The 27,965-nt window shown below is 44.7% G+C and overlaps 1 protein-coding gene across 7 annotated transcripts in view; it reads right to left on the reverse strand.

Moving 5' to 3' along the window:
- The window catches only part of FRY (FRY microtubule binding protein), a 1,191,674-nt gene that overhangs the window by 186,873 nt on the left and 976,836 nt on the right, over nucleotides 1–27,965 (reverse strand). For all 7 annotated transcript variants that reach the window (XM_069639765.1, XM_069639761.1, XM_069639760.1 and 4 more), the window contains exons 52-54: nucleotides 3,964–4,164; nucleotides 3,266–3,427; nucleotides 1,923–2,083 (exon numbers count right to left, since the gene is read on the reverse strand). In XM_069639765.1, coding sequence (XP_069495866.1) covers nucleotides 1,923–2,083; nucleotides 3,266–3,427; nucleotides 3,964–4,164 — 524 coding nt within the window. The remainder of the gene's footprint in view (nucleotides 1–1,922; nucleotides 2,084–3,265; nucleotides 3,428–3,963; nucleotides 4,165–27,965) is intronic.

Consider the following 27,965-nt stretch of genomic DNA (forward strand, 5'->3'; position numbering starts at 1 on the left):
ATTAATCCAAGATGATAGAAGCATGTAATATAATATTGGCTAGCAGAGTTGTGAGGAAGCCCGCTACCAAAATACTTGCACCTGAAAACCTGCAGCCTGCATGGTCAAGAGCCACTAACTTGCCACACACACCTGAAAACACTCAAATATATGCCCTTGGCGCATTCCTGCTTAGGGATAAAACAGGAGTGAGACTAGAGAGAAGTACGAGAGTCACAAGCACAGAACACGAAGAGTATGTTAGAGCATGGTAGTGGGATGATCAGTAAGAAAATGGAGTGTAGCTGAGGAAGAGAAAGAGCAGAGCGAAGTGGGAGAGGAAAAGAGCGAGAGTGAAGTAAAGGAGATGAAGGATAGAAAGATGAGAGACCAGATAGGAGCATAGAACGAGTGAAGCAAAAGTGGTGAAGAAGAAGCTGGGAGAAAGAGGTGGCAGAATGAACCAAAGGAGGTACAGGAGAAAGCGAGAAGAAGGCAGCGAGGAGAGAGAAATGAGGGGAAGGAAAGAAAGTTACATAGGGGCAGATGTAAAGAGTAGACAAGGAGGAGAAAGGAGAAAGGAGGGAAGAAGGGGAAAGAAAGAAGAGTGTGTTGGAGCTCTGAGAAGGTGGTAAAAAGTGAGGAGAGAGAAAGTGACAGGGCAGCAAGGAGGCCAGGAGGAGAGACAATAGAGTAGGGAAGAATCAGAGAGAACAAGGAGACTGAGGAATGAAAGAATTGAGATGAAAGGAGGAGAACAAAAGTAGGTGCAGAGTAGAGGGTAGTGAAAGGGAGTCATCAGAGCCTCGGCCCTGAATAGAATTGGAGAGTTGAGAAGCAACATCAGGCTATACTCGAAGGCCAGAAAGGACAACTAATTGAGACTGACCCGCCCATGTTTAAAAGGTTGGGAAGAAACTTGTAAAACAGCTGGGGGCTCCATAGCCCGTGAAAGATTCTGGTGCCTGATCCCCTTCCAGATAACCCTGGGCTTCGCATGAGGTGGGTGGCAGCAAGTACTCAACATGCCCACGAGGACCCATGCGATATTCTAGCGAACACAACACGATTGCAGAAAAAGTCTAAGAAGGGCCAACAAAGAAGGGCAGGGCGCTATAAATCACAGTGTGAGGAGTGGCTGGCCGGTCCTGGGGCGAGAGGGAAAGGGGGGGGCATGCTCCTAAGGGAAAGCTGAAACAGAACCGCACCATGTGAAACCAATTAAACAATCATGTGTTGCACTTTTTTACATAATGAAGAGAAGGTGAAACTGTACTTTGGCCTCGCTCAGCCGTGACCCATCTCCTCGCACTGACCAAGTACAGCTAGTGAAGTCTGTGGGCCAGTGCCGCGGCCATCTTTCCCAATGTATAATACACCCCCTTCAGCCCACCCACTTGCACCAATTCAACAAAAGGTGTGCGTTGGAAACCAGGCTGAAGACAGGTGAACAGGAACCAGGTTGTTTTTAGGTGCTGGGTATCTTCCCAGACTCTCACTGCAGATGAGGAAACTGGCTTCTAATTCAGGACACGCCATTCTGGACTGGAATGGCGCTGTATGCCACGGTGCTGAGCTGTCTTGCCATGGCTGTTAGCAGGTGGGTTGGAAACGCTGGCAGGGGCAGGATATATGAGCCCATTGATTGCAACTGTCAGATTGCCCCGTCACACGGGTCACCGTGTGACAGTGCACCACCAAATGATGTATTCGTTTGACTGATTGTGAAGGTCCATGACATCGTCTATGTGTGTATACAGACCCCAAGTAAGAACAGATAAACGCATCTCCTGCATACCAAAATAAGTGCTTTTTAGCACCAAGACTTCCACTTACCAAACTCTTGGAACATGAGCATTTGGGGACAATCATGTGCTCTAGCATGTACTCAAGAAAGGGTGACGGCACACAAAAGAAGGGACATGCTGACGGCGATCCCATACCTGGCCATAGCGAAAGACTCCAGGGCTCGGTCGTCTTTTTCTTCGGATTCCGTCATCTCGAGACTGTCGTTGCATTCAAAGGCAGCTGGGATTTCATTCATTGACCCAGAAAGGTCGTCTTCTTGAACCGTTGCATCATCATCTTCAAGTGCAGCTTCCTCCTAAAAAATGTTAAAGCCATTGCCATTAAGAAGAAGAAAACACAAGCGAGCCGGGCAGTCTTAAGTAGAAACGGCTTCTTGTAAAGTAGGACGGGCTCCTAAGAGCAGTCATGCAAATAGGTTTCCTTCTACAACACAAAAGCAATGTCAACAGTCAAGGAAATAATAGTTTTTTTAAGGGGGTATTCCTGTGGGGATGTGTCGCCAAGTATTAAGGCTCTTATTTGGCGCTGTGAAGGCTCATCTTGCATTTGGGTCATCACTAAATGTATGGATCACTCACTGGAGAGCAATTATCACAATGCCTGCATAAGATGGCTCAGTGGGACAATTGCCAGCCACAAGTATCTGCGTGCATTCTGCAGGCCTGGGGTTCAAATCTCGGCAGAGCTGGTTCAGCTTTTCATCTTTGAGACTGATGTATACAATTAGAACTACCGGGGTGGGTTATAACGTCTACTATTTAAGAATTCGGCAGACAAGCATGTGGTGGTGTTTACACTTCCCGGACCACTGTCTTGGAGTACATAAAGCACCCGATTTGGATTTGCAAGCATGCCCTGCTTTCACTGGTAGAGGAACGGTAATGCTAGATTAAAGGCTGATAATAGGAGCTACTCCAGAGAGGCAGGATAATGGATGATCATTTGATTTATTGGATATGTGTATGGCGCCTATACACGGGTGTTTCCAGGTGCCACAAGACAAAAGGTGCGTGGGGGGAGCATGGGAAATCATAAGAATACAACAGCAAAGACATGGTTATATTGACCTCATCACAATCCTACCATGCACACACATGAACGAGGTGATGAGTGCAAGGGGGCGGGGACTCGTAGAGGGAGAAATGCAGAAGTCGGGTGCCCCCATTGGTGGGGGCGGGCAAGTGCTGGGTGGGCCGAGGCGGCAAGTGCCAGGGGAAAGAGTGGGGGAGGGGAGAAGGAGTGCACTGGACAGGAGGACTAAGTTGGGATATTCCAGGAAAGGGAGCCCAAGGGCAAGTGATGGTAGAGGATGCTGGGGGGACTGGTGGTCCGGCCCTTGTATGACTCTGATGGGAACAGGCCCCAGTGCGGCGGTATGCCAGCAGCACACATTCATGCTTTGTACGGCTAAGGGTGAGGATACTAGTATAGTTTGGTAGGTCGAGAGTGCGTCACGGTGACCGCCGCACTCGCTCACCTTGGAGTCCTCAGACAGGAGGTGATTGGTCATGTCGGGCAGGGAGACATCGAAACTTGACGTCCTTGTGTTCAAGGAGTGGGGCTCCGCAGAAGGCGTGTCGCAAGACGTGGAGGGCGAATCTATGTGACTGGCCTCATCCGAGGGCGAGAGAGTAATTATCTGTTACAAACGAAAGAAAGAAAAATAAGACAGGTCAGTGTGTTATAACATCACGCAAGCAGAATATACTTAACCTACATAACAGGCGACTTGCTCCTCTCTTGCTTCTTTAGAGCACGACCAGGGCGTGTATTTAAGACTATTTTTCATTGTAAAAATGCTAAGCGCTGAAAAACATGCCAGCGGCTGATGTAATGTTAAACATCACTATTTAGAGGCGAGTCTATGGCCAGCGACCATAAATGAAACCGGTCAGATTGGCCCCCAAAGTCAATCTGGCGCTCCACACCATCTCCCAGACAGCAGCGCGGCACTTATCAGATCTGCAGCTTCCTGCTTTTGTGACGGCCACAGAGGGCCCATTTAAGATTTCCAACAAAAGACATTATCGCGAGTCAGACCAAGCAGCCCAGGGGTTTTAGGCCTCCGCCCATCCCGCGCTCTGGCAGGATGTGTCTTGAACTTCCCGGCGATTGGAAACCGGGGGCCCTGCCCTGCCTGAAATCAAGTGGCAGAAAGCAAGAGAGTGCGCTTACTAGATCGGAGTGCTCCAGGATCTGGCTGGTGGTGAGGTCCTCCTCTTCGGACGACTCGTCGGAGTCCTCGTGGTGGACCTGGCCCAGGCTGGGCGTGCTCCCCGAGAGCTGGCTTTCCTCCAGAAGCTGCATGTCGCACTTGTCCAGGCTGTCCAGCGACCGCCTACGCACTCCCCAGTTGAAGTTGTCCATGCTCTCGCCCTGCAATCACACAGCAGGCAGTGAAAGCTCCCTTTCTGTGTCAGAAAACACTGCACAATGCACCACACAGTTCCACGCCGCAGTTTTAGAGTGCTACTTGCTTAAAAAAACAGTTTTCTTTATTAATGAAATCCATTTATTCCCAACTCTGACACAGAACGCACAGACAATGAACATATAAAAAGGGTTTTCTTGATTCGAAGTCACGGGTAACGCTTGCCGAGGAATATCGCACAGCACTTACCAGCATGTGAAGTCAGCGGACAATGGTGAGAGCGAACAGCACAACTGCTCAACGCGCATTCTAAGCCTATTGTTCACCGGTGACAGGCAGCTTCCCATGGTAGTGGTTGGACGGCTGCCCAAAATTGACAAATTCATTTTAAAAAGAAGCCTAAGGCAAGGAGGGGCACGGACTAGTTGACGGATGCATTGCGTAATCAATCTGCAAACTTTTTACAAAGGAAAATGTTAGCCCCCCAACACTATAAACTCTTCGTGAGCGCCTTTTTTCTTGAGAACTTTTCATAACGTGCAATGCACAATCCTATGGAACTACCTCCCACTCCCCTTCGCAGACAAAGCAGACTTTCCATAGTGCCAGAAAAAAACCAAGAACCTGCCTTTTCTTTCTAACCAGCATATATAGTGCGGCGGGAGTATCAAGTTCCATAGGAAACTTTTGATATGCATGATGTATTTGGTTGATATTTTGCAAACAAAGTGTTTGTCATCCCAGCACATCGCCCCGCCCCCCACCCCTGCCCAGACTGGAGATTGTGGTAAAGATTCGTTAAAAAAAGAAACGTCTATCAAGAAAGCAAAAAACCGCAGCTGTTGTCAGCCTATTTCCATTAATTTCCCCATAGAGGGAAAGTCAAAATGTCAGCCCAGCGCACAGCAAAAACCTAGGGGTCTGGGGTTATTCCGTCCAATAGTTAAAATATTAGATGGACAAGAGGGTGCCCCCCCTCCCAAAATTATAGCTATATATATATATATATATATATATATATGTCCTACAAATAAGTCAGCAAGGCTTTTCAGAAATGAAGAAAAAAAAGGAAAGGAGAAATGGCATCAGGCTGGAGGTGGGCAGGGGAGAAAGAGGACACAATGAGAAATTGACTAGTGGGGGGTGGAGGGAGGAGGGTTGGACACCAAGTTCAGAGCTCTAACGTTTTCGCATAGCCAGGGTTATTACTGGGGATTTTATTTTATTATTTGAATTTATAAAGCGCACAACAGCCCTCAGGCATCACAATTACAGAAAGCATACTTAGTTATGTAAGTGCTTGCAAAAAGAAAACAAACATGTTGCCTGACCCCAGGGCTTGACTGGCCTATTGGGAACTCTGGAGATTTCCCGGTGGGCCTCTGCACCCTGGGCCTCTTTTGTGTGGTATTTCAAAATGTGCCCATAGGAAAATGGTTGAACTTGCTGAAAATATGTAATATAGGGCCACTTTAAAATTATTTTCCAGGGCCTCTTTTTGTTCCCAGTCCACCCCTGCCTGACCCCATGTTGCAGGGAGGCTAACTTAGTTGCTTAAGTGCTTGCAAAGACATGCAGATTGCCTAACTCCATGTTGCAGGGTGGCAGAAGCATACAAATGCATAAAGTCAATTCAGGTGGCAGAAACATGCTGCCCAACCCCACGTTGCAGGGCGGCAGCAGCATACAAATGCATAAAGTCAATTTAGGTGGTGGCAGAAACATGGGTGGGAGTGGGGGGCTCACACAACACACAGGCAACCACAGAGGGTGTGGGGGGCTCACACAACAGGTGACCATGGGGGCGGGGGGCTCACGCAACACACAGGCAACCATAGGGGGGTTGTTAGGGAGAATTCTTGGAAATGTGCTAATTTCCTCCACCTTAGAGACCCCCAGCAACTTTCCTGGATTTTGAGGACTTTTTTTTTTTTTTTTAACCTGGAGAGAGTGTGACCCTTTTTCCCACTCATGTGTTTTTTAATGTGATTTCTGAACTTTGTGTTTCTTTTGGTTATGGAGCCTGACAAACTTCATAGGCATCATCTTTTACATTGTGTCACACAGCACATTCAGTGCAGTGGCACAGGGAAGTCTTCCAGATTTCCCAAAGGTTTAAATACCTTCTCTGGGACCAACTACTGTTTCCCAGAGCAGTAAAGTGAAATTGACTTTACTTACATTTGTAACTTTCTAGACCCAGCATACACCATCTTACAATAGGGTGCTGGAGGGGTTACTTAGTATCCCCTTTGTCTAGCTTTTCAGGTAACATTTTTATGTTACCCTTTCCTAACTGAATGGTTGGTGGCAGTGGTTTACTTTTAACTACCGTGGTGTGCATTTACCGCGGGCTGCATTCGCAGCTACAGTAAAGCACCCATGGGTGCCATTTTTGTCAAAATGGCCCGGTCTTGTTTTTTCGCCATTTCTTTGTGGAAAGGTCCTTCTTGAGATTTACTCTGCGTGCCAAACCAGGTTGGGTCCCTTTGTTCGCTTTGCCTTTGGCGGGATTCACGAGTGAAGCCCGCCTCTGGCTCCACTTTGTCTGGCAGGGGCAGGAAGTGAGGGAAGTGCCCGAAACTCTCTTTGCTTAGTCTCATAGGAGACCCAAATGTGCTCAGTGGTGATTGGCCGTCTGACTGTCCGGCAAGGACAGCCACCCTGCTGGGTGACTGACAGCTAGGCTGGAATGAATGGGAGAAACCTGAATTAAAGGAGACTTTTGACTTGGAAGGCAGAGTCGACCACTGGACGAAGGAACCGAAGAAAAACTTGAAGAGGACACCTGCTGCAACTCCTGGACCTTTGGTTTGCCCGGTGAAGCCCTGCTGCTGTGCTGAAGCTCCAAATTCGTATCGACAGAGAAGCCCCTGCAAGGACGACTTCTCCCCTTGAGTTGGTGAGACAAATCACCTCCAAAGTAAGCCACCGGGACATTTTCTCAGAGCTGGTTGAATTTCCACAGAGTTACTGCTGGAAACCGAATAGCCAAGGAGAGGAACACAAGATTTTGTGCGTGGCTTTTAAGTTGGCCAAGAGCTCCTGGAAGATCCTCCGGACTCCCAGGAAGCAGGACTGACCGAGCTTGAGCCCCCTCAACAGAGTGCTGGACACAAGAAGCAAGGAAAGTCCATCTTGACAGGAAGGAAAGTCCATTACGAAAGGCAGGAACCACGGTGTTGCTATTTGTGGTAGTCACGAGGAGCTGAAACACATTAGTGCCACTTGTTTGAAGATTGCCGGTTTTGAGCAGTGACTGTCCCATTGCAGTGCAGGAGTCCCCCGAAGTCCTCCCTCTTGTCCCCACGACTGAGGCCCAGGAACAGTGAGATCTGCAGAGTTGCACAGGAACAGGAGTCATCTGCTGCACTTTTTCTTCAATCCAAAAGGTACTGTAAAGTCTGAGAGAACTTGCCTCTTATTGTAGAGTTGCTTGCATCTTCTACTACTCACAAGTCTAAACAGCTTGTGGCCCTACATTGATTCTTCTTTTCTTCAAAGACGTCTAAAACATTGTGCAAAGACCTTTCTACTTACCTACCAGAAGTGCTTCAGCTCATATAGACTTTTGCCCATTGATTTTGGCTTAACCTGTTACACTGAATGACTCTGCTTAGGAGATCCAAAAGTATTTGCCTGCTTAAGAATATTTGTGCTCTCTAATTTGTTCTAATAACCTTTTCCTTTGACCAATTGCTAAGAATGTTCTAAATGGTACAGTAAGATATTAATATCCCCAGCACCCTAGCTATTGAAGTCATCTGAGGGTGTAGGTTGTGACTGTGGGCCATCCCAAAAGGGTCTTTACTGATTTAGAAACTAGGAGTGTGCAGTTTTGAAGTGTATTTGCGTGTTGCTTTTATATATTGCTCTCTTCTTAAGAAGGCTTATTCTAACTGACTGATAAATACATTAATAATAGCTTATTCAAGAAACCTTGTGTGTAAGTGTTTATGTGAATACTTGTCACTGTGAATATCTGTGTAACTCCCCTACAGCTCACATTGACCCCTCTTGTGTGTAGTACAGACTTATACCAAAGGTTGGGTTCCTATTGCCAGGAGGTCAGGGTTGGTGTAGTGCACCCAAAGGGTACTGCATACAATCTTGCCTAACAGGGGTGGGGGGGCTCACGCAACACACAGGCAACCATAGGGGGGTACTCATGCAACACACAGGCAACCATGGGGGGGTGTGGGGGGCTTTCGCAACACAGGTGACCATAGGGGGTGTGGGGGGCTCACGTGACACAGATGACCATAGGGGAGGTGGGGGTCTCACACAACACACAGGTGACCCTAGCGTACCTGTAGCAGACAGTGGCCTTAGGAGTGGGCCTTGAGAGGAGGGCCGGCAAAGCCTGCCGGCTTTCCCATAGGCCAGTTAAAACCGAGCCCCAGCTAATCCCATGCAGCAGAATGAAAACAAAGACCCAGGCACTCAGGTACACACAGTACAGCCATCTTGGAATGTCCAAAGGACACAAGTAGCCCAGCACAAAGAGGGCTATCGCCAGGCAGAGCCAGCAAGTAGCAGGAATGTAATGTTTTCTAGTGCTGCGAGCCAGTGCTAGAAATGTTGTTGGAGCGACTAAGAGCAAATAATACAAAATACTGGGATAATCAGCGGTATAGTAGAAAACGGGATCAGAAATTAAAGTGTGTCACATGAAAATAATCCTGGTTATTTTCAGGCGTTTACGGATAACCAGGGTTATTTGTAGTACATTGCATATATAACTGCAGTTATGGGAAAACATTTTTTCACAAAAAAAAAGTTTAAAAAAAATGAGAATACAAAAAACAAAAAGGAATTTTACAGCTACCGTGAGGTGTGGGGTAATGGGTGTGGCCGAAGGATATGGGTACTGGGTTACTTTAAGGAACCAAATGGTGCAATATGGATAGTGGACATGACCTTTGCTGTGGCAGTGGGCCCCAACAAATCCTATTGGGGCAGCATGTCAAGGGATGCAGTATGGAATGTGGACATGGCCAAAGGCCAGGACTAGTGGGCCCATTTAGGAAACCTATTGGAGCAATATTTAGAGTGGCCATGGCCTAGATCACTGGCCATGGCCGAAGTCCATGGCTAGTGGGACCGGAAGAAAGCTATTAGGGTAACATGTAAAGGGGCCACAGTCGAAGGCTGGGGCCAGTGGTCAAGGGTCATGGCTGGTGAGTTAGAAAGAATTTTTAAATATACAGTGGCCATGGCCACCTAGTGGGCCCAAAAGAAACATATTGGGGGGAACATGTTCAGTGGACACGGCCGAAGGCCATGATTAGTGACCCGGTAGTATTTTAAAATAAACAGTGGGCATGGTCAAAGGCTTTGGCCCTGCCCAGTGGGCCGTAAAGACATGTATAGTGGCCGTGGCCACCTAGTGGGTCAAAAGAAAACATATTGAGGGAACATGTACAGTGGGCACAGCCGAAGGTCATGGCCAATGGCCTGTAATAAAACTATAGTTTAACAAAATCCTTGAAATTCACTGAAAAAACGTTAGTTAAGGTGCAGTTAATTTGTGCAGTTTTAACGCAACAAAACATGTGAAATTCAGGTGATGTAGGAAGTCATGACCAGCTTAACTCGGCACGTTCCTGTTGCAAAGCCAATGAGCATATAGATATTATAAGAGAAGGGATTCACACTGACATACAAAAGAGCATAATGGGGGACGTAGCATTATGGAGGACATCAATAGGAGCGCAATGAGTTAAGCTGGTGTTAAGACAGTTATAAAGTCCAGTTATTTAGGACCTTATAGGACTATTTCTACTAGGCAATACAAATCTCCAACTTCTAGTACAGGCCTGTACCACTCAAGGTATTGTTAGTGTGGCAGAGCAGACAGAGCTTATTTTATGAGGGAGAGAGGGATCTAGGAAGGTACAAAGAATTTACAGTATAGATATGGTCCAAAGAAACACTTATACACACTGGGATATATACAAATAGTGTTTTATTCTATATATACACACACAGGTTAAGATAAGTTGTTAAGATGGACTTCAAAATCAACCCTGGGGGTGGATTCTGAGAGGCAACCATATTAAATTGAACAGGATGGCACTGAGGTCTAGCCAAATCCAATCAAGGTAAGAGTGGTCTATGACTACGATGAGCCCACACAGAAAACCACTAATAATTCCAGTTAGACAGGTAAGTACAAAATATAGAATGATTTATTAGGTCTCTAAAATATACAGTAAGCAAGTAAAACTTCTAGTCAAATATTGTCACAAGCTTACTATAAAACAGATATGTACATTTACACTTCAGAGAAGAAAGAACTAATATACCTCAATAACCAGTGACACACAGGTGAGTACGCATGAAATTCTGTAAAGACACTTGGAATAACCACAGAATAGCTCCCCTAACACTTAATGAGCCCAGCCCCAACATGGGTTGGGGCCTTGTGTCCTAAAGTTAACAGTTCCAAAGTTGTACTTCACAGGTAGGTTTATTAAAATATTTGGACAAGGCCAATAGTTATGATCGAAAAGTCAAATAGATAAGAACATTTCCCAGTCACTAGTGTAGGCCTATAAAGGATCCTTGACCAGGGCTCCACCAATCCAGGCTGGGAAAGAGTAGTTTCGGGCCAGAACTTTACTCCCATGTAACCCTATAGAGCACAGGGGAGGAAAGGAACATGTATGATAACAAACCCCCCAAGCCCACTGGAGGACCCGCTTCACCCCCGACTCCAATTTCTCCAGAGACCACTACTGAGGTTCCATTGGGGACACAGTCTTATGTGCTTGGTCCGGCCAAGAAGGCCCAGGGGTCATGGGTGCACAGGTGACTTTCGGATGCATGATTTAGTTTCGGTTGGTCGCAGTGCTTAGAAAGCGTCTCCACACACCTTCCAGCGGAACAGTGTCTGGAGACTTATGCAATTCAGGTGTCCTCATGACACCTCTTGGATGCAAAGAAGATGGATTGCAACGGGAGTAACCACGGTCAGGTAGCGAAATGCAATCTTCCAGAGCCAAAGAAAAACAGGTGCTGCACAGCTTTTGTTTGTTTAGTATTTTTTGTGCGCGCCAGACCTCAGGGTATTAGGGCGCAAGAGGTAAGAAGTTGTACAGCTTAGTGCAAATGTTACAGGTTACAGTGTCTCAGCAGAAAGGCATGTAATTCACAGGCCAGCAATTTAGCAAATAATCTTGTTGATGCGAGATGGCTGAAAATGCAGGAGTAGATGTCTTGTTGTCCCAGGTGAAGATCCTCCAAGTTCCAAGAAGGCACTCGGAACGGTGACTGCTGCAGGGAGGTAACCCAGGAGGAAGCTGGACAGCCCACCAGTTAGTCCAGGGACACTACTGAAGGTCCAGAAGGCACGGATCCTCGAGCAGGGGTTGTCCTACGGGTCCAGGGGTTGAATCACCAACAAGGGTCTACCTGATATCGGGCAGAGGAGCAGGGCTTCACCATGACTTCACTGGAGTTGGTGCTGGTCAGCTGCAGAAGACTTCCTCGGGTAAAGAGGCTGCTCTTCTTCATAGAAGACTTGGCTCAAAGGGTGATCGGAAGAATGCCTGTGGGAGTCTTCATTTTATCCAAGATCTGGACTGAAAGCATACCCAGGTCCACCAGTGGTAAGGACCTGCACCATTCATATTGGTAGTGGCTATCCGAACAGGGATATCCACTTGCCACATTATCTGCCCAGCCGTAGACGTTGAGGCACCAGGATGTATAGTGGGACCAGATAGTCCCAGTCTCCACATCCTAGCTCACACACAAACTGCCCCTTTGCCTTTAAAATCTTTGATCTAAGACGGCTTGAAGGAGGCCAAAGGGCAGGCGAAAACAGTGTGGCACAGCCATCTTAGGGTGCTAGGAACATTTAATAGCCCCTTTGCAGTAAATGCAAAAGTGCACAAGTAAAAGGTATAAAACACAATAGAAAAATATCCACTGCCACCAGTTCATCATAAGCACATTGTAAAAGTAACCAGAAAGCCATTACAGAAAATGTTAGAAGGATACAAAGCATTGTAACCACACTTCACTTTACGGTGATTTGTGCAGTTGTAACAATACAAGAAATTCTCTAATCGACATAGTCCGTCAGTACTCATAGCCTTTTGGACTAATCAGTTTCCCATAACAATGAGCACAAAGACAAGGGAAGTAAAGCAGACAGCTTTATTTACCTCCAAAAAAGTCATGTCGGGAATCCAAAGAAAGGATGTCCCTAGGATAAGCCCTCCGCAGTGAAAACGGCTCTGCATTTCTGTTTGGGCTGTTTGGCTGTTTGGCTGGACGTGAGACGGCTGGAACTTTATCCCTGTGAAACGCGTCCACGAACTACAGTTGATCTTGCCATACGGAGTTCATCCACAACACCGGGATCCTGAACTGTTTGTTGCTACAGGTGAACTTGTACTAAAGCAGTAGGCAGCTGTTCGGAACGACAGGGCGGGGTCATGAGTCGGACTCAGGCAGCTCCTTAAGCTGTCAAGCGTGCCCTGCCGGCTCCTGCTACACAGGCGATTCTGAGGTGCCTATATTTGACCAGCAGAGTAAGGCTGCTCAGGGAAGGTCTACAAGGATTTCCCAGTTCAGAGCTGGGTAGATATTTTAAACTATCACATATTGCTGCGGCGTTGAATGAAAATACTCCTACGAGTGAGCGTCCAGTGGTGCAGCGACTACGGACGTTCAGCTGTAGTGTTTGGGGTCTGAGAGGTTTCCTCTCTACTTCTTTTTCTGCTTTAATTTACTGAAACACTAATTCTGACAATATTGCCAATGAATACATTATTGCTTTGGGGGCAGCAAAGGTTTCCTCTCCCCCGAGGCATATTGCCATTGCAGCATAGCCGCGCTTACTGCAGTAATCCTTTTATATACTTAGGTATATATTCTGTAGTCATTTATATTTCCACATTTACATCCATGCTAATTTATCTTCTTGTATGTTTAAGCGGACCACCTGGTCTTTTTACAAATAATTTAGACACCGTTTTAAAAGGTAAATGATCGGGTCTTATTATTTTGTTGTTTTATTAAAGTCTGCATAAGTTGAGAATCATGCTGTAATTTATATTGCACTTGCACATGGTTCCTAAAGTTTCTTAGTGGAACAATCCGCAGACAATCGAATATTGTGTGAATCTGTCTCACTGCGAAACAAACTAAAGCAAGAAAAGTGCTCTTATTTTCTCTGTATCTCTTGTTTTCCTTCTATGTGTTTTCGGATGTTCCATTACTTATGTACACTGCCCTTTTAATACTCACTCTTGACTCACCAGATATTTTCTTAGGCACAATGAATTATTAGGACTATTTTGCTTTGTACTTTGTACATTAGCCATGAGCTGTGTTGGACTACACTCATTGTGCCTTGCACTTTAACAGGAATTTAAGTAGGCCATTTTGGTCTTGCTTTTTTAAACCTTCCTTATGAATTATCAATTTAGTTTAAAGGCTAAGGTGGAACACTAGATTCCTGCTGGGGATTTTTAGGCTTGGAATCCTAGCCACTGTTCGTCTTCTCTGTAAGCACTTTTGGCCACATTAGCTACTGGGTTACCAAGCGATACTATTGTGATCTTGGTCCTTTTTCCATTTTTTCTTGGTATCATTTGGTGGAAAATCTAGGACTACTTCTCCATATTTGCTCATTCTTGTACCTCTCCTCTGCAGAGGGACGGTCTGCTCCCTATTATAATTACTATGACACATACAGGTCTTAGGAGACCATTGGCCTCAGTGGAGGTAAATGGCCCCAATAAATCAATAAATTGTACTATTGAATTGGAGACCAACTATAGAACCCTACATTTAACATCAGATTTAAATATTTCATTGATGGAGGACTTACCCAATGAAGCAGTAGTCCATGTCCCGGATTCTGATACTATTGCTCCCATGAAGATCATTGGGTCAATAGTGACTCAAATACATAATAAAGCCAATTTAGAGGGTCTATTGAGCTTGGTGAGTAAGGTAGGGAGTCCCTGAGAAGGGTCTAGTGGTAATACCTGATGTCCAGGAAGACAGACTAACTGCTACCCTGGCTCAAAATTTGGGGGCGTTTGGAACACCGTATTTGGGCATTAGACCAATTGGGGGGCCTAATGAAGGTCAGGAAACTGCCGATTTAAATATGAATACATTGATGGTGCTCAAAGGTGGTGTAATAGCTGCTAGCCAAGACTACTCTTATGATCCAGCTCCTCAAAAGCATCACAGGAAAGGAGATACTCCACAAGTTAGGAGTTGGAATAAGGAAGAGGTGAATAATTTTGACTTAAATAAAGAAGGTATTACTAGTGAAGTAGGCCTATTTTCAAATCCCCCAAATAATGGGAATCTACAAATAATAAATAACAGTATTCAGCCTGACAAATCAAGGTAGGGCTACATGGGGAGAAAAACTGCTTAAGACTTCGATATTAGGAAATTGGGGGAAAACCCCATATCAAAAGCAGATTAAAACCAAACTAAGTGGACTTATTGCGGGCACCAAAATCTCAAATTATTTTGGTAAAAGAACAGCTACAAATACTGAAATAAAGCCATCCATATCAGCCATATCAATACCTAGACTGGATCACTCACTGATGACTGAAATGGCAAAGAAGTTGGAAGCGAGTGAAACAGTACATAATGAGATTGATGATCTGAGCATCATTGAATGTGCTGATCAAGCTCTAGCAGATATTATTCGAGTTCATATAGAATGTCCATACAATAGTGTTATCCAGCAGACTTGTGATGCCTCAAACATGGGCTCTCCATCTGAACTCAACAATTTTATAGATGAACATACTTAGAAACCAAAATTGGCTATGAGAGAGAGGACTTTTGCCGGAAGTAGGAAAATAAACCTCCAATGAATCTACAATACACCATACGTTGAGAGAGGCAGATGAGAGAATTCGACTCACTCAACCTACAGTCTCAGCACGGAATATGGTCTTAAGTTCCTTTGTTAACTTGTACGATAACATATGGGCAGAGGTTAGATCACACATTGAACTTCTCACAGAAATCTATAGCAGATTGGAAGGCTTGGACGGCCTAGATGATCTAATACGACAGCAGGGGCAAGTTGGTCATCGTCCCATACCTTCTAATCAACCAATTCCGCAATTAAATCCCCCATTGGTTGACACATGTGGGCAGGATGAGATAGCGGCTGGACTTGGGGAGAATATTAATGAAACCTTTAAGAACACTAAGAGGACTTAACAGGGGAACCAGGATATAGCCCCGACTAGATCCCCTGTTCTGACTTTCCAGGATGCTATTCAAAAGTGTGATATTATAGACCTAACTAAAGACGATATGCCTCGGAATAGAAAGATATTGGCAGCTAAAAGAAATTGTCAGCAAATTAGGAAAACAAAAAATGAAAAGATACTACACAAATACCTACGTAACTTAACCATACCTGATTCGCTTCAATTGAAGGGGAAAGGTAGCAGCAATAGTGTGGAAAATGATCCTAAGACAAAACATGCTATCACAGGGGTAGAAAAGGACATTCATAAGGATGGATTGCAAGCTACAGGGACTGCAGCCATATCTGTGAATTCTGAAAATGATAAAATAACAAGTAACATAAGGGTAGATATGGGACTTGAAACAGACCTTTTGACCGTATCTGCTGCCCCTGCAAATAGGTTATTTATTGCTGCAAAGGATAATGATGTGGATGAAATAAGAGGATACGATGCAAATATGATCCGCAAGGCTGGAAATGTTACCAAGGAAGCACAGGGAATGCAATTAAAAGTCACAATTAATAACAGTAATCCCTTGGAAGACAGGGCACTCCTATCTACTAACTCTGAGATTCTGTCAAAACAGCTGGTTCCGGAGATTAAAAGCCCCATCCATGTTAGTATTGCCTCACCAAGGAGACTACTCCAAGACCTCCAGAGCCAGGAGAATATTATGGTAGAGGGGTACTCAGGGGAGGGGTCAGGGGGGGAAAAATCAGTCGTGAATCAGGGAGTTACGGAAAATCAAGGTAAGCCTTATGATTACACTGGAAAAAATAAGCTGATGGAGGCGCACTTGAGAGAGAACCTACGCCCAACAGGGGTTTCCCAGCCGGTACCAACATTTCTGGGTGAACTCTATGCCCCTAAAGGCCTTGAGAAGTTGGAGGCTGTAGATAATAATTTTAGGCCTTTCTGCCCCCAAGAAAGGAAACTGTTGGGCCCAAAGAACTTACTGAGACGTTCCAGCTTAAAGGGCACCAGGGGTATCGATTCTTTAGATGGGGATAGGCAGGAACCAAAGTGTAACGATCGTGAACACAAAGTTAATTTGTGCGGGGAAGAAGAACAGGTAGATGCCGTACAAATAACCAGCCTGTGGTGAGAAGATTTTCCATTGTGTCTCAATCGAAGCGATGTCCTGAAAATGTTCTCACAGATCCAGTCACTGCTCCTGCTTTCTACGAGTGATCTAGACAGGACTCTTTCCAAATAAAGAAAGATGTGATAGGAGTAATATTCTGTTTAAATCACAGGTTGTTTTGAATTTGGTTATGAGGGAAAGACAGGCTATTATAGAATTGGGATTCGAAGTGAACACTGTGAAGGTGGAACAGAAGTCTGTGAAGCGACAAAAGGACACAGAGTATACAACAGTAATCTAAAGGTGGTTTTTCGATAGAAATAATCAAGAACAATGGAGGCAGGTTCCAAGAGGTCAACCTAGAGAATTGCAATACTGGGCCCACATTAAACGATCCCTGTATAACTGAGGATGTCCTGAGTGGTGCCCTATCTAGGATCCCAAATTGCCAAATTGTTAATCTGAAGTGTATCTCTTGGAACACTTGGGGAAATATATATAGTTATGTACGAACTCGGAGACAGTATCAATGTTAAAAGAACATCATTGTATTTTCTTACAAGAAACATGGCTTTTGACGGAAACATTTGTAGATGGCTTTGAAATTATATCTCAATTAACAAAGCAAAGTAAGGGAGGAAGGCCTTGCGCAGGCCTATTAATCGGACTTAAATCAACTTTGTGTCTCTCAACGCATGTGATCACTGGTCTCCCACTGGGGATTTTGGCTGTTAAAGTGTCTTCTGTGGAGGGGACTGTGGTAATTCTTTGGATTAATATATATTGGCATATTGGGCTGGCCCCGTTGGAGGTCTTTTTAGAGAAAATTGTCGAGTTGGTAACAGATTGGAAATGCTCTACTTCACATGGTAAAGTAATTATAGCCGGGGACTTCAATTCAGATTGTAGAATCCCTTTTAATGTGGACTATCAAGATCTGGGCGAAGAACTGCTTGGACAGTTTGACAGGGGGCAGAAATCAAAATGGGGCAAAATGTGGAATCGCTTACTTAAATCTGTTTGTTTGGTGTGCCTAAATGGAGTGCTAGATCCGACCATTCCCACCCTACCAACTTGGCATAGAGGTGCTAGTTTTTCTACTATTGATTATTTTTTTTGCTGATGAAGTGCTCGGCAAAATTAGTCACGGTATTACTGTTACCCTCAATATGTGGAGTGACCATAGTACCTTGAAAGTTGAGTTCTCTGCCTAATAAAACTCTAAAAAGGGTCTGACTAATTTGAATATCCTTGGACAAGGCAAAGGAATTAGATGGTCACTACATAATATCAACTAATGAATATCTTCAATAGTACTTCCTATTTATGGAAACACCAAGTCTTTAATGGTCAGGAGTTTGACTCATTCTTGAGTTATCTGCTTCAAAGGGATCAACATGAGGGGGTCCAGAAGAAAAAGCATTTACATACCTATGATGAAAGTATTGCCAAAGAAAAATCACTAAAGCTCTGTAGGATAAGAGAGATACGTACCTCTGACTTGGAATAGTTGGTAAAGACCTCGATGATCAAAATTATCAAACAGAAACACTAGAATTTCTGCTATTCCAAAAAGACAGCTATGATACAAAAAAATGCACAACTGATGCTTGGCATCCTGGTAAAAAGAGATTTGAGGGCTTACTGGGAATTGATCAACCGACAAGACATTCCGTTGATGGTGGGACAATTGAATGGAGTATCAGAGGCCCAATGGGTCTGTTTCTTCTAAGAGCTATATGGGGACTGTCCAAATGGTGGCCAAAAAAAGTAGAGTGGCCAGTGGAGAAACGACATTGTGGGATTCTGGAATTGAATACTCTGAAGTACTGAAATTAATTAAAAAGGCTAAGAACTCCCGTGCTGCTGGCCCAAATGGTCTAACAGCACCTGTCTGTTTCATTTGTACGTTGCGGATGTGGGCGAGTACATGGAAGTTGCCGGGCTTGTAAGGGCAAAGCAGGGAGACATGAGGATATTGTGGTTGGAATATGCCAATTACTTTTTACTCTTCGATCTTACTAGGGTGGGCAACGATTGATCAACAAATTTGTTGAATTTGCAGAGATTAATCTGCTGACGATCAACCCTGCAAAGACCCATATTTTGGTCATTTCAAAAGGAAAGAGGGTGAAAAAACTGGGCTGGTCCATAGGAGCGCAACGAATCGAGAGGGCACAAAGTATTTTATGCTTGGGCTTTACAATAATGGCTCAACCCTCCGACATTGGGCTTCGGGCTTTCCGAAAATAGAAGGCCCTACCCTTGTTAGTTCAAATAATGAAATTGGATCAGAAATGTGGACGTTATTCTATGAAAATTGTACCAAAATTGATATATGGTATGGAATTGCACTCCAGGAGTTGATCTGGAGGAAAATACTCAAAGTTCCAAATAATATACCAATGGCTGCAATTCGATTTCAATTGTGCCTGTTGTCCATGAAAGTGAGAACCCAATGTCGGTTGATGGCTTTATTTCGTAGTCTATTGGCTCCCATAAGTGATACTCTCTATGAGTTAGGTAAAATGGTCACAACTCAGGGCTGCACTATAAGGAGTATTTTCTTAAATATGCTTCTGGGTGCGTCTGATCACATTTTACGAGATTCTGATAATAGGGAAATGCTTGTGTCTAATCCAGAGAAAGTAAAAAAACGTATGTTTGATAATGGCTGGATTAGTATGATAGAGAAATTTCATAGCTACCCATCCCTCTCTAATTTAAAATATGAACATAAAAAAGAGGGTCAATGTAATTTATTATGACACAATTCCCAAATCGTTATTATTGCTGCCTTTTCCTCAGATTAAGATGGAACATCCTACCAACAAGAGATAATGAGAAGGAAGATGGGAGGTGATATAAATGACCTCTGTAGATTCTATAAGCAGACAGGGGTCATAGAAACTTGTAAACATCTCCTGGTTTCATGCATTCACTTAAGGTGAAAAGAATGATATATCTGGAGAAATTCGCAAAATGGGGCAATTTAGGAGATGACGACTGTATTTGTTCCAGGTGTCTCAATTGAAAATAATTCTGAGTGACTGGCAGTGGCTGGCTTTATTAAATCCCTGGATCTTTATACTGACCCCATTTTGTTGGGTACATATATATCTGAGACATCTATGCTATTTTTTTTATATGAATGTTTGGGTGAGTAAATGTGGGCATTGATGAAACATTTTATGAAAAGTCTTTGTTTTTAAAGTCAACTGGTACTCTGTTTTGTAATATGTGATGATTGTAATTTTTTTCAACACACTAGTTTTACTATAAATCGGTTTCAGATGTAAACCATATAGAATAAAACATTTTTTTTTCAAAAAAGGATGTCCCTATAGAAGCATATGGGAGGAAAGCAGCAAAAAGAAAATATTTCTTAACAGCAGTGGAAACGTTTCTTACTCATTTTCACACTTCTCTAAAGCAGCAGTGAACCCAACCAAAAAGGTTAAACCGGCACAGCCCGATGGGTACACTTCCTTTGCCTGAAGGGTTGCACAGGCTGAGGGCAGGCTATACTCTACAGCAGGGGTGCAAGCTGGTACAGAAGTAATCTGAACAATAGTAGCATGATACCAAAACAAAAGAATGTCCAACCAAAGTTTTATAAAAGTAAGACCTTTAAACAAACAAAAATGCAGAGAAGTAATAAAACACTTCCGGGCCCCACGTTAAGGCAAAACAGACTTTAAATTAAAGGGGCCTTCTGGGTTTGTAGACATGGGTGCTCTGGCCAAGACATCAGCATCAAAATGTCAAAGCTATTGATTTGGTCTTGCAAAAAGGTAGCAAAGGCGGCATACCATAACTTGGGATCCTTTCAGAGCCACAGAGCCACTTCAAATTCCTTTAGTTCTTGCCTCTCAGGGCGCTACAGCATCAAGCTAGGCTTGTTGGCATTGAACCAGGAGTTTGGGTACTATTGGTGGCGAACCCGGGTAGACTCGTCAAGCAAAGGCGAGAGGTTCCAATGTTGCTATGCTGTTCTGCAGTGGTGATAGCTCGTGGTTCGAAGGCACGAAAAAAGGCAGGGCTAGTGTCAAGTTGACAGTGTTGGAAGGCCTAGTGGCCCCCCGATGTGGAGGAACGGACTCCCCTTCTGGCAGTTGGGCTTGTCTGGGTAAACACGTCGTTGTGGTAACGCAGCAGCAACGACTTGGAGCTCAGTGAAACTGGCAGCCGATGTCAAGTTGGGGATGCTAGAAGACTCAGCAGGTCTCTGATGTGGAGACACCAGAGCTTTTGTTTATCAAGCAGAACTCTGAGTTGCAGAGGTGGTTGAGTGTGGAGATTGGAGATGAGTCTGGCGGGTCCCTTTCAGCAGCTTCACCCGCTTCGAAGGTGTCCAAACCAGCATCCAGACAGTTCAGAGATGCAGGGATATACAGGGATCTCTTCCTTGGTCCTTTGGTTGCTGGGAGACCCAGTCCAGGGTCTCAGGCAAGGTGTCCTTTCTTATACCCTTTTCAACAGGAAGGTCATTTGAAGTTGCATTTCAAGGGACTTCACTGCAGTCCTGGTGTCCCTTGTTGGCGTTCCTAAGCAGAATCAAGGCAACCAAGACAAGAACTCAATAGGAAACCCTTAACCCCCATTAAAACAAGATGCCACATCATGTTCCTTGGTTATAGAAAGAGACCGCGATTAAGTTAAATCTTTCATAAATTGACAAGAAAAACTAACCATCTACAGATGTTACAAAATAGGCTGAAATTGGTCCCCGAAGATGGCCATTAGGACCGAAATGCATTGGACAACCTAGGAAAGCCTAAGTCTCTGGAAAATAAATACTTCTGTTTTTTTTTTTATACTGATCCATGCTTTTGTAAAGGATTTATAAGTGCAAGTAGGAGCAAATTAAATGAATGAAATTCATATATGTTAACTTTAAGTGATAAATTTACACAGGTTCTTCCAGATGTTTGGGTGACTCAACCCAGACAAAATTCCTATCTCCTTCGAAACAACACATAACCAGATTGCAATCCAATTGCGTAGTATTCTCGGTTCTGTTGATCCCTCCTATTACTAGTGCTCTTGTGTCTTAATGTCCTCAGCCACAGTGTATTTTTCCTTGCAGGCTCACACAACACCCACTGTTGCAGGACGTGGAGTCATTTGAGCAGGTGACTAGGTTGGTGCCACAGAGTCGAGGAAACAAGGCCCTGATGCAGGGTCATTGTCTGGTCAAGAGTCTCTGGTATCCGCAGACACAAGCAGAGATTCACTGTCAGAACTGGTCTTGTAAGGACTGTAACTCTGCACTGTCCTTCAGTCTGGGCATTATTTTCGTGATTAGAGCACTCGTCCCAGCATAGACCAAGATAATGGTGCAAACCCTCCTTTTTTATGGGAGATTTGGAGCGGAGGATGCAACTTTTTCTCCATTCTTATTTAAACATTCTGGTGGCCATCCAATTACTGGGAGCTTCCACAATCAAATGTCATGATCTGTTGTCAGCCTTTGGGATAAGATGTGTATTCCAGTCAAAGCGCTAGACAAACGTTCACTTCTGACTTAATAGGGCAGTTTTCTGAAACGACAGAGCGGGAGGGCTCAGTCAGGAAGTGCTCCTGTAAGGCTACATCTGTCTCCACCTTTCTGTCCATGTAAAGCGGTTTTCCTAACTTACATGAAATTAATCTGGTCAGGTGATGAAAGCCGCCTGCATGCCACCAATACCCAAGAGCCCTGTTTGGCGGACGGTGGAGCCGGGCTCAGTCAAAGGGCAAAGTACAAGGGTGCAGGAGCAATCTGCCGCTCTCTGCTGCTTGCCGCCACTGACCCAGTGTCCCTACATCTCGGAGAAAGCCACTAGCACCTCCATTCATGAAGGTAAGCCTGTAGCAATAGCGAATGCTCATGGCAGTATCTCCACCACCACTATACCGAAATACGTTACTGTATCTTGTGTGCGTTAAATACCAAGACCGCGCCCTAGCATGTTCCTCCCAGCATGTACAACGTTCGGCTCGACATCATTAACTGACCTAACCGATGCCACACATTTATGGTCAGCCCCAGATCACATTCCTTCTACACTAATCCCGATCCCACCATAGGATGCTGTCTTCACGATTACCCACAGCATCAGGCCACACCCCCTCAGAATAGACCCAGATCATCCCTGTCCTCACCCGTATACCTTACCTTGTACAAAAAGAGTCAGACTGTCACGGCAAACAGCCCAAACGTCGACCGTCTCCTCACAAACGCACTGCGAGTATGAATGCTGTCCCTCATTCGCACCTCCAACACGTAATTCAACCAGGAGGAGTGATCACAATTTGCGGCTCCACTAAAAACGATGTGGTGCGTATGATCCGGAACAGGGCGAGACAGAAAGGGACTAACTGCCACATAGCCATCCCTCCAAACAGGAACCCCAACTTACTGATCAGAAGCTCACCCAAACAGTCTCTTTACACACGCTCACACCAGAACCCAAACTCTCTAATGAAAAGGGGAATGTTGATCTGCTGCATTTACTGCAATAAACAGCAGGCTAGGCTTCAGGACATGCACAGGCAGTCCGCCATGCCAACCCCCTACTAAGGACATACGAAACGCCCGTTTAGGCACCAGATCGCACCACTCACTAACAACTTCTGAACCTAACTGTGCTATGAAGGTGTTGTGCAAAAGCCTACGTCCACCCCCTACCTACTCCTAATATTACTCACCCAGCCGTGAAAGCAACTGTTACCCTGTTTCCTGGTTTGCTGTCTGAGAATTTGCCCAACCAGTTAAGATCTGCCCCTGCTAGCCCACCACTTGCCTCTCAGCAGGTAGCAGATCTCACATCCCTGATCATGGCTGCCCTTATCAATGCTAGATCCATCTCTGCCCACGCCCTCGACATAAACGACTTGATCACTACGCAATGTCTAGATCTACTTGCCATAACAGAAACCTGGCTACATCAAGCCTCTGGCCCAGCTGTAGAACTAGCTATCCCTGAGGGCTTCACTATCCTGAGGAGTGACAGACTCGATGCCAGAGGAGGAGGGGTTGCCCTCATCTTCAGAGACACCCTTCCCAGTATAACTATTACAATGCCCAAGTCAGACAACTATGAGTTACTATCAACTAAAATAACTTCATCTCCAAATGACTCAGTTAACATCCATATTATCTACCGTTCACCGGGTCCTTTTGGCACTTTCGAGGACAACCTCCTACTCTCCATACGGTGTAGCATTAAGCCCACTTCCAGATCAATCATATTGGGGGACCTTAACCTCGGTCTAAATGACCCCACCTTACCACCAAGCTTCCACCTTTGCAAATACACTTTCGGACCTAAGCTTTTAACTCTGTTACAGTCTCCACACAAAATAAAGTTAGAACTTTGGATTGGATCACGGACCAGAACTCTAAGAACCACCGCTGTGCCAAAACCCCTTGCCTGTGGTCTGATCACCATACCCTCTCCTCCTCTTTCCTGCCAGTTAAGACTACCCTCATCCAAGTCACCCTCCTCCCCCAATGTGGATGCGGAGTGCCCATAAGAGAACTAGGGAGACTATTGCTCCCTACCTCACACCCCTATTCAGACCCCAATGTTCTAGCAGCCCTTTACTCTGACACCCTTACCAAAGCAGCGAATGCGGTAGCCCCACTGACCCTGCGTAACGCCAAAGCCATCGTCGATATCAACACGTGGTTTACATGTACAAACGACAAGCCAAAGCAGTTTGGAAAAAAACAAGACAATACTAATAAACTGGCCCTCCACAAGAATGGGAAGGAATATAAACATGCCATCATGTCAGCAAAATCCTTAGCCTACAATACCAGAATTGCAAACACCTCCTCCAACACACAAGAAATATTCTGCATTCTTTAAGAACTTGCAATCCCAGCGTCCCCCCGTCCCCCTCCCTTATACCTTCAAGAAAAACGAGCCATGGTGTACCAGCATCCAATCTGCGATGAAGGTTCAAATTCACCTATTACAGGACAAAATCACTCTCAAACAAAACCTCATCAAGTCCAAGACACTTACTACAGGTACTACCTCACCTCCCCACACTAGACCACCTACCACCCTATTCCATTCAGGTAAATTTCAGTCAAAGAAACTTCAAATATCATCCGGAAGTTGAAACTGTCTAGATGCAAAGGTGACTCTTGCCCAACATCTATTGTCAAATATTGCACAGACACCTTAGCCCCATTCATCACCCACTTCATCAATGCATCCTTCTCGGCCAACTGTCCCCTACAGCCTGAAAGAATCTTGGGTCCTCCCACTTCTCAAAAACGTCTCATCTAGACCCTGCAACACCAAACAACCACGGTACCGTTCCTGCTAAAGATTTTGGACCGGGCAGCCTACAATCAAATATAACTCTTCCTGGAATCAAATAAAATATTATGGAAACGCCAATCTGGAGTTCGACCTGATCATGGAACTGAATCGGCCGTACTAGACTTGAAAAATCAATTGGACTATTTCAGAGACGAAGGCAAGGCAGCATTACTCCATCTTCTTGACCTCTCGGCCACTTTCGACTTGGTGGACCACAGAACTTTGTGCCACCACCTCACGTCAGCAGCAAACCTCTCTCAAAAACCATGACCTGGGTTACCTCATTCCTCGAAGGTAGATCTTCAAGAGTCTTCTCAGACCTGGCAAATCCTCCACCTGAACCCATACCATGCGGAGTCCCACAAGGATCTTGTGTCTCTTCCACCTTATACAATATATTCACCAAACCCCTGCCCGACCTCCTGGATGACCTCAGCATAGTCTGCACCAATTAAGCTGATGACACTGAAATCCTTATACCACTGTCTGGTTCATTTGAAAAAGATTCCACGCTGATCAATGAGATCTACCTCACCATCCAGACCTGGATGGCCATGAACAACCTCTGTTTAAATGACAAGACGGAAATTCTGGTAGTAGGATCACCCATGATGCTAAAAAAAAATTACCCCTATCCTACTCCTCTTCCTGATTGACGGTATAAAAATCCCTGTTTCGGACTCTATGAAAACAATGGGAGTGCACCTCGATGCCACCCTCTGACGGACTTAAATGCCATTGCCTCATCAGCCGCATACATGGCTAAACTTCTCAATGCAGCCAGGTAATACCTTACGCTGTCTGGCTATTGCAAGATCGATAACCGGAGCTAGACTAGACTATTGCAATGCCCTGTTCGCAGGCACCTCTAAGAAAAACATGCAAAATGCAGATAATCCAGAACAATGCATTACGGTCAGCACGCAACATCTCCAAAAAAAAACAAAAAATAAAACTATCTGTGCAGCAAGATAAAAGGCGGATTGGCATCCAATACAAGAAAGAATGGACTTTAAAAACTTCAGCATCATACACGAATGCCTTCAAAACAGCACCTGGATGCTTAGCTCAAAAAATCGTCGCAGTTAACCCTACCAGATTGGTCAGATCCTCCAGCACACACCGGATTATCCCAACTAAATACAAGCGCGCCAGAGGAGGGGCAAGCTTCCCGTTCATAGCAGCGTCCAAATGGAACACCCTTGCTATGAGCAGAAAGTTTACATTGGGCATTTAGGAAAACACTAAAAACATTCCTATTTACATGACTTCGTCCTGACAAATGCCGGACTTCAGAAGTAACAAGTCTGAACTGTTGTACATTTCAGTCCCCCTAAATATATTTTGTGAATATCTTCTTTTCTCAAGTTTGTTATTTCTGTTAAGTATTTGTATAATGTAACAGATTTGCAACAGTGCCCCGATGCCCCAGGGCTTAGGCGCAGTGACATGGGCAAAGCTGGTTTGACTGTATACCATACTGGATTGTACCTGGGTGCTCTATAGAGCCAGCCCTGTGATACAGGCTGTACCAAAACTATAATTAGGCACTGTGCTACAAACCAGTTAGGCACTCACAGCCCGTCGTGTCAGGGTACTCGCAGAGGAAAAAATAGGGTATTTGGCGTACTCTGCCAATGGGATGCTTGGGATTCCTTAGAGGAACATTAAACGCATTCACATCTCAGATGAGGGCTCAGGTTGGGGCTCTTGAGGGAAAAGTTGAGTAAACAGTCAGGGAAAATGCCAACATCACAGGGGCCTCTTGCCAGAGCCAAGATTTGGAAAATTCAATATCACAAAGTGCTACCACAACATCCCGGTTTCCTAGAAATATAGTGACAGACAATGAGACAATAGGTTTTCTGTTAATATAAATTATGTACTGAAATTGGTGATTGTTTTGCACTAGACAGATTTGATTTTCTGTGGTGGCAAAAATTGCCCCTCGTAAAACTACTTTTACATCGGGTGGCGAAAGAAAAGGCAACAGGGAAGGGTAAACATGACAGAAGCAAGAAAGATAAGCATTGAATACCAATGGACTGATTTAATGGAACTTGATTTTTCATATGCCCAGATGCAGTCATTGCATGTCCACAGACAGGCTCATATCCTGTTGTATATCCAAAGACTGTGCATTTGTCATATGCTGTTGGGTGGTTGAATGATAAAATTACAAACAAAGTTTAGAACACTCTCCCAGCCCCACCAGCCCCTCCAACCAAGATCACATTCAAAATTGCAGGAAAAAAAGATGAAAAATCTTTGCTGTAAACTCCATTTATTTTCTTTTTCAGTCAATCTTTTCGTTTCACAGCCGAACGTTGACTTGTTTTTTTGTCTTATCGTATGTATACCACTGATCTCCCAAATCTTGCCAAATGGTTCAGCCATTTTGTTTTGTCTTGGCATGATAACATGAAGGCCTCACCTACTCTCCATTTGCATCTCTGGATTGATGTGATGATCTGACTTTTAACTTGGTTGAAAACATAAGAACACATTTACAGGTGTTCAAAAATCACACCTCATTTTTTCATCGTCCCGTTTCCTTTGGCCCCTCTGACAGATCCCTCTTATCTGCATATACCCACACCTTACCTACCAGCCTCTCTACTTGATCGCATATGAAATCCTTGAAGTGCACTAGACTTTGGATCAGACCACTTATCACAGTCTTTCACGCATAATGGACCTCTTACTAGCACATTCTGCGGCTGCTCTCTTTTGGTAGCTACCCCTAGGCATTTCACGTTCCCCACAACTGTGATGCCATGTTCACGTGACGAAAACTCCTCACAACTGTGCTGTGAAAATGTATTATGCTGTAGCCAGGCATACTGCTGAAAACACTTAATACTTGTAGAAATGTAATGTGGAAACCCAATTCAAACTAAACAAAGAGGACGTTGTATTCTCTGTAGGTATTTTGTGAATTTGGTTGGGGCAGAACATGTTGTATATTTTTGATAAGTGGGAATACCACCATGTAATACAAAGAATAAAGCACTGTCAGGTACATAATCTTCCTTGTGCCTCTATACAAGTCAGTATCTCGCAATATGCAGAGTATGCATGGCTGGAGATACTTGCCTCCAAAATTGAGAAGTACTGAGATGCAAAACAGTTTCGACTAGAGA

This window comes from Ambystoma mexicanum, chromosome 7q (genome assembly GCF_040938575.1).
Source record: "Ambystoma mexicanum isolate Mex_15411 chromosome 7q, UKY_AmexF1_1, whole genome shotgun sequence".
Classification (NCBI taxonomy): domain Eukaryota; kingdom Metazoa; phylum Chordata; class Amphibia; order Caudata; family Ambystomatidae; genus Ambystoma; species Ambystoma mexicanum.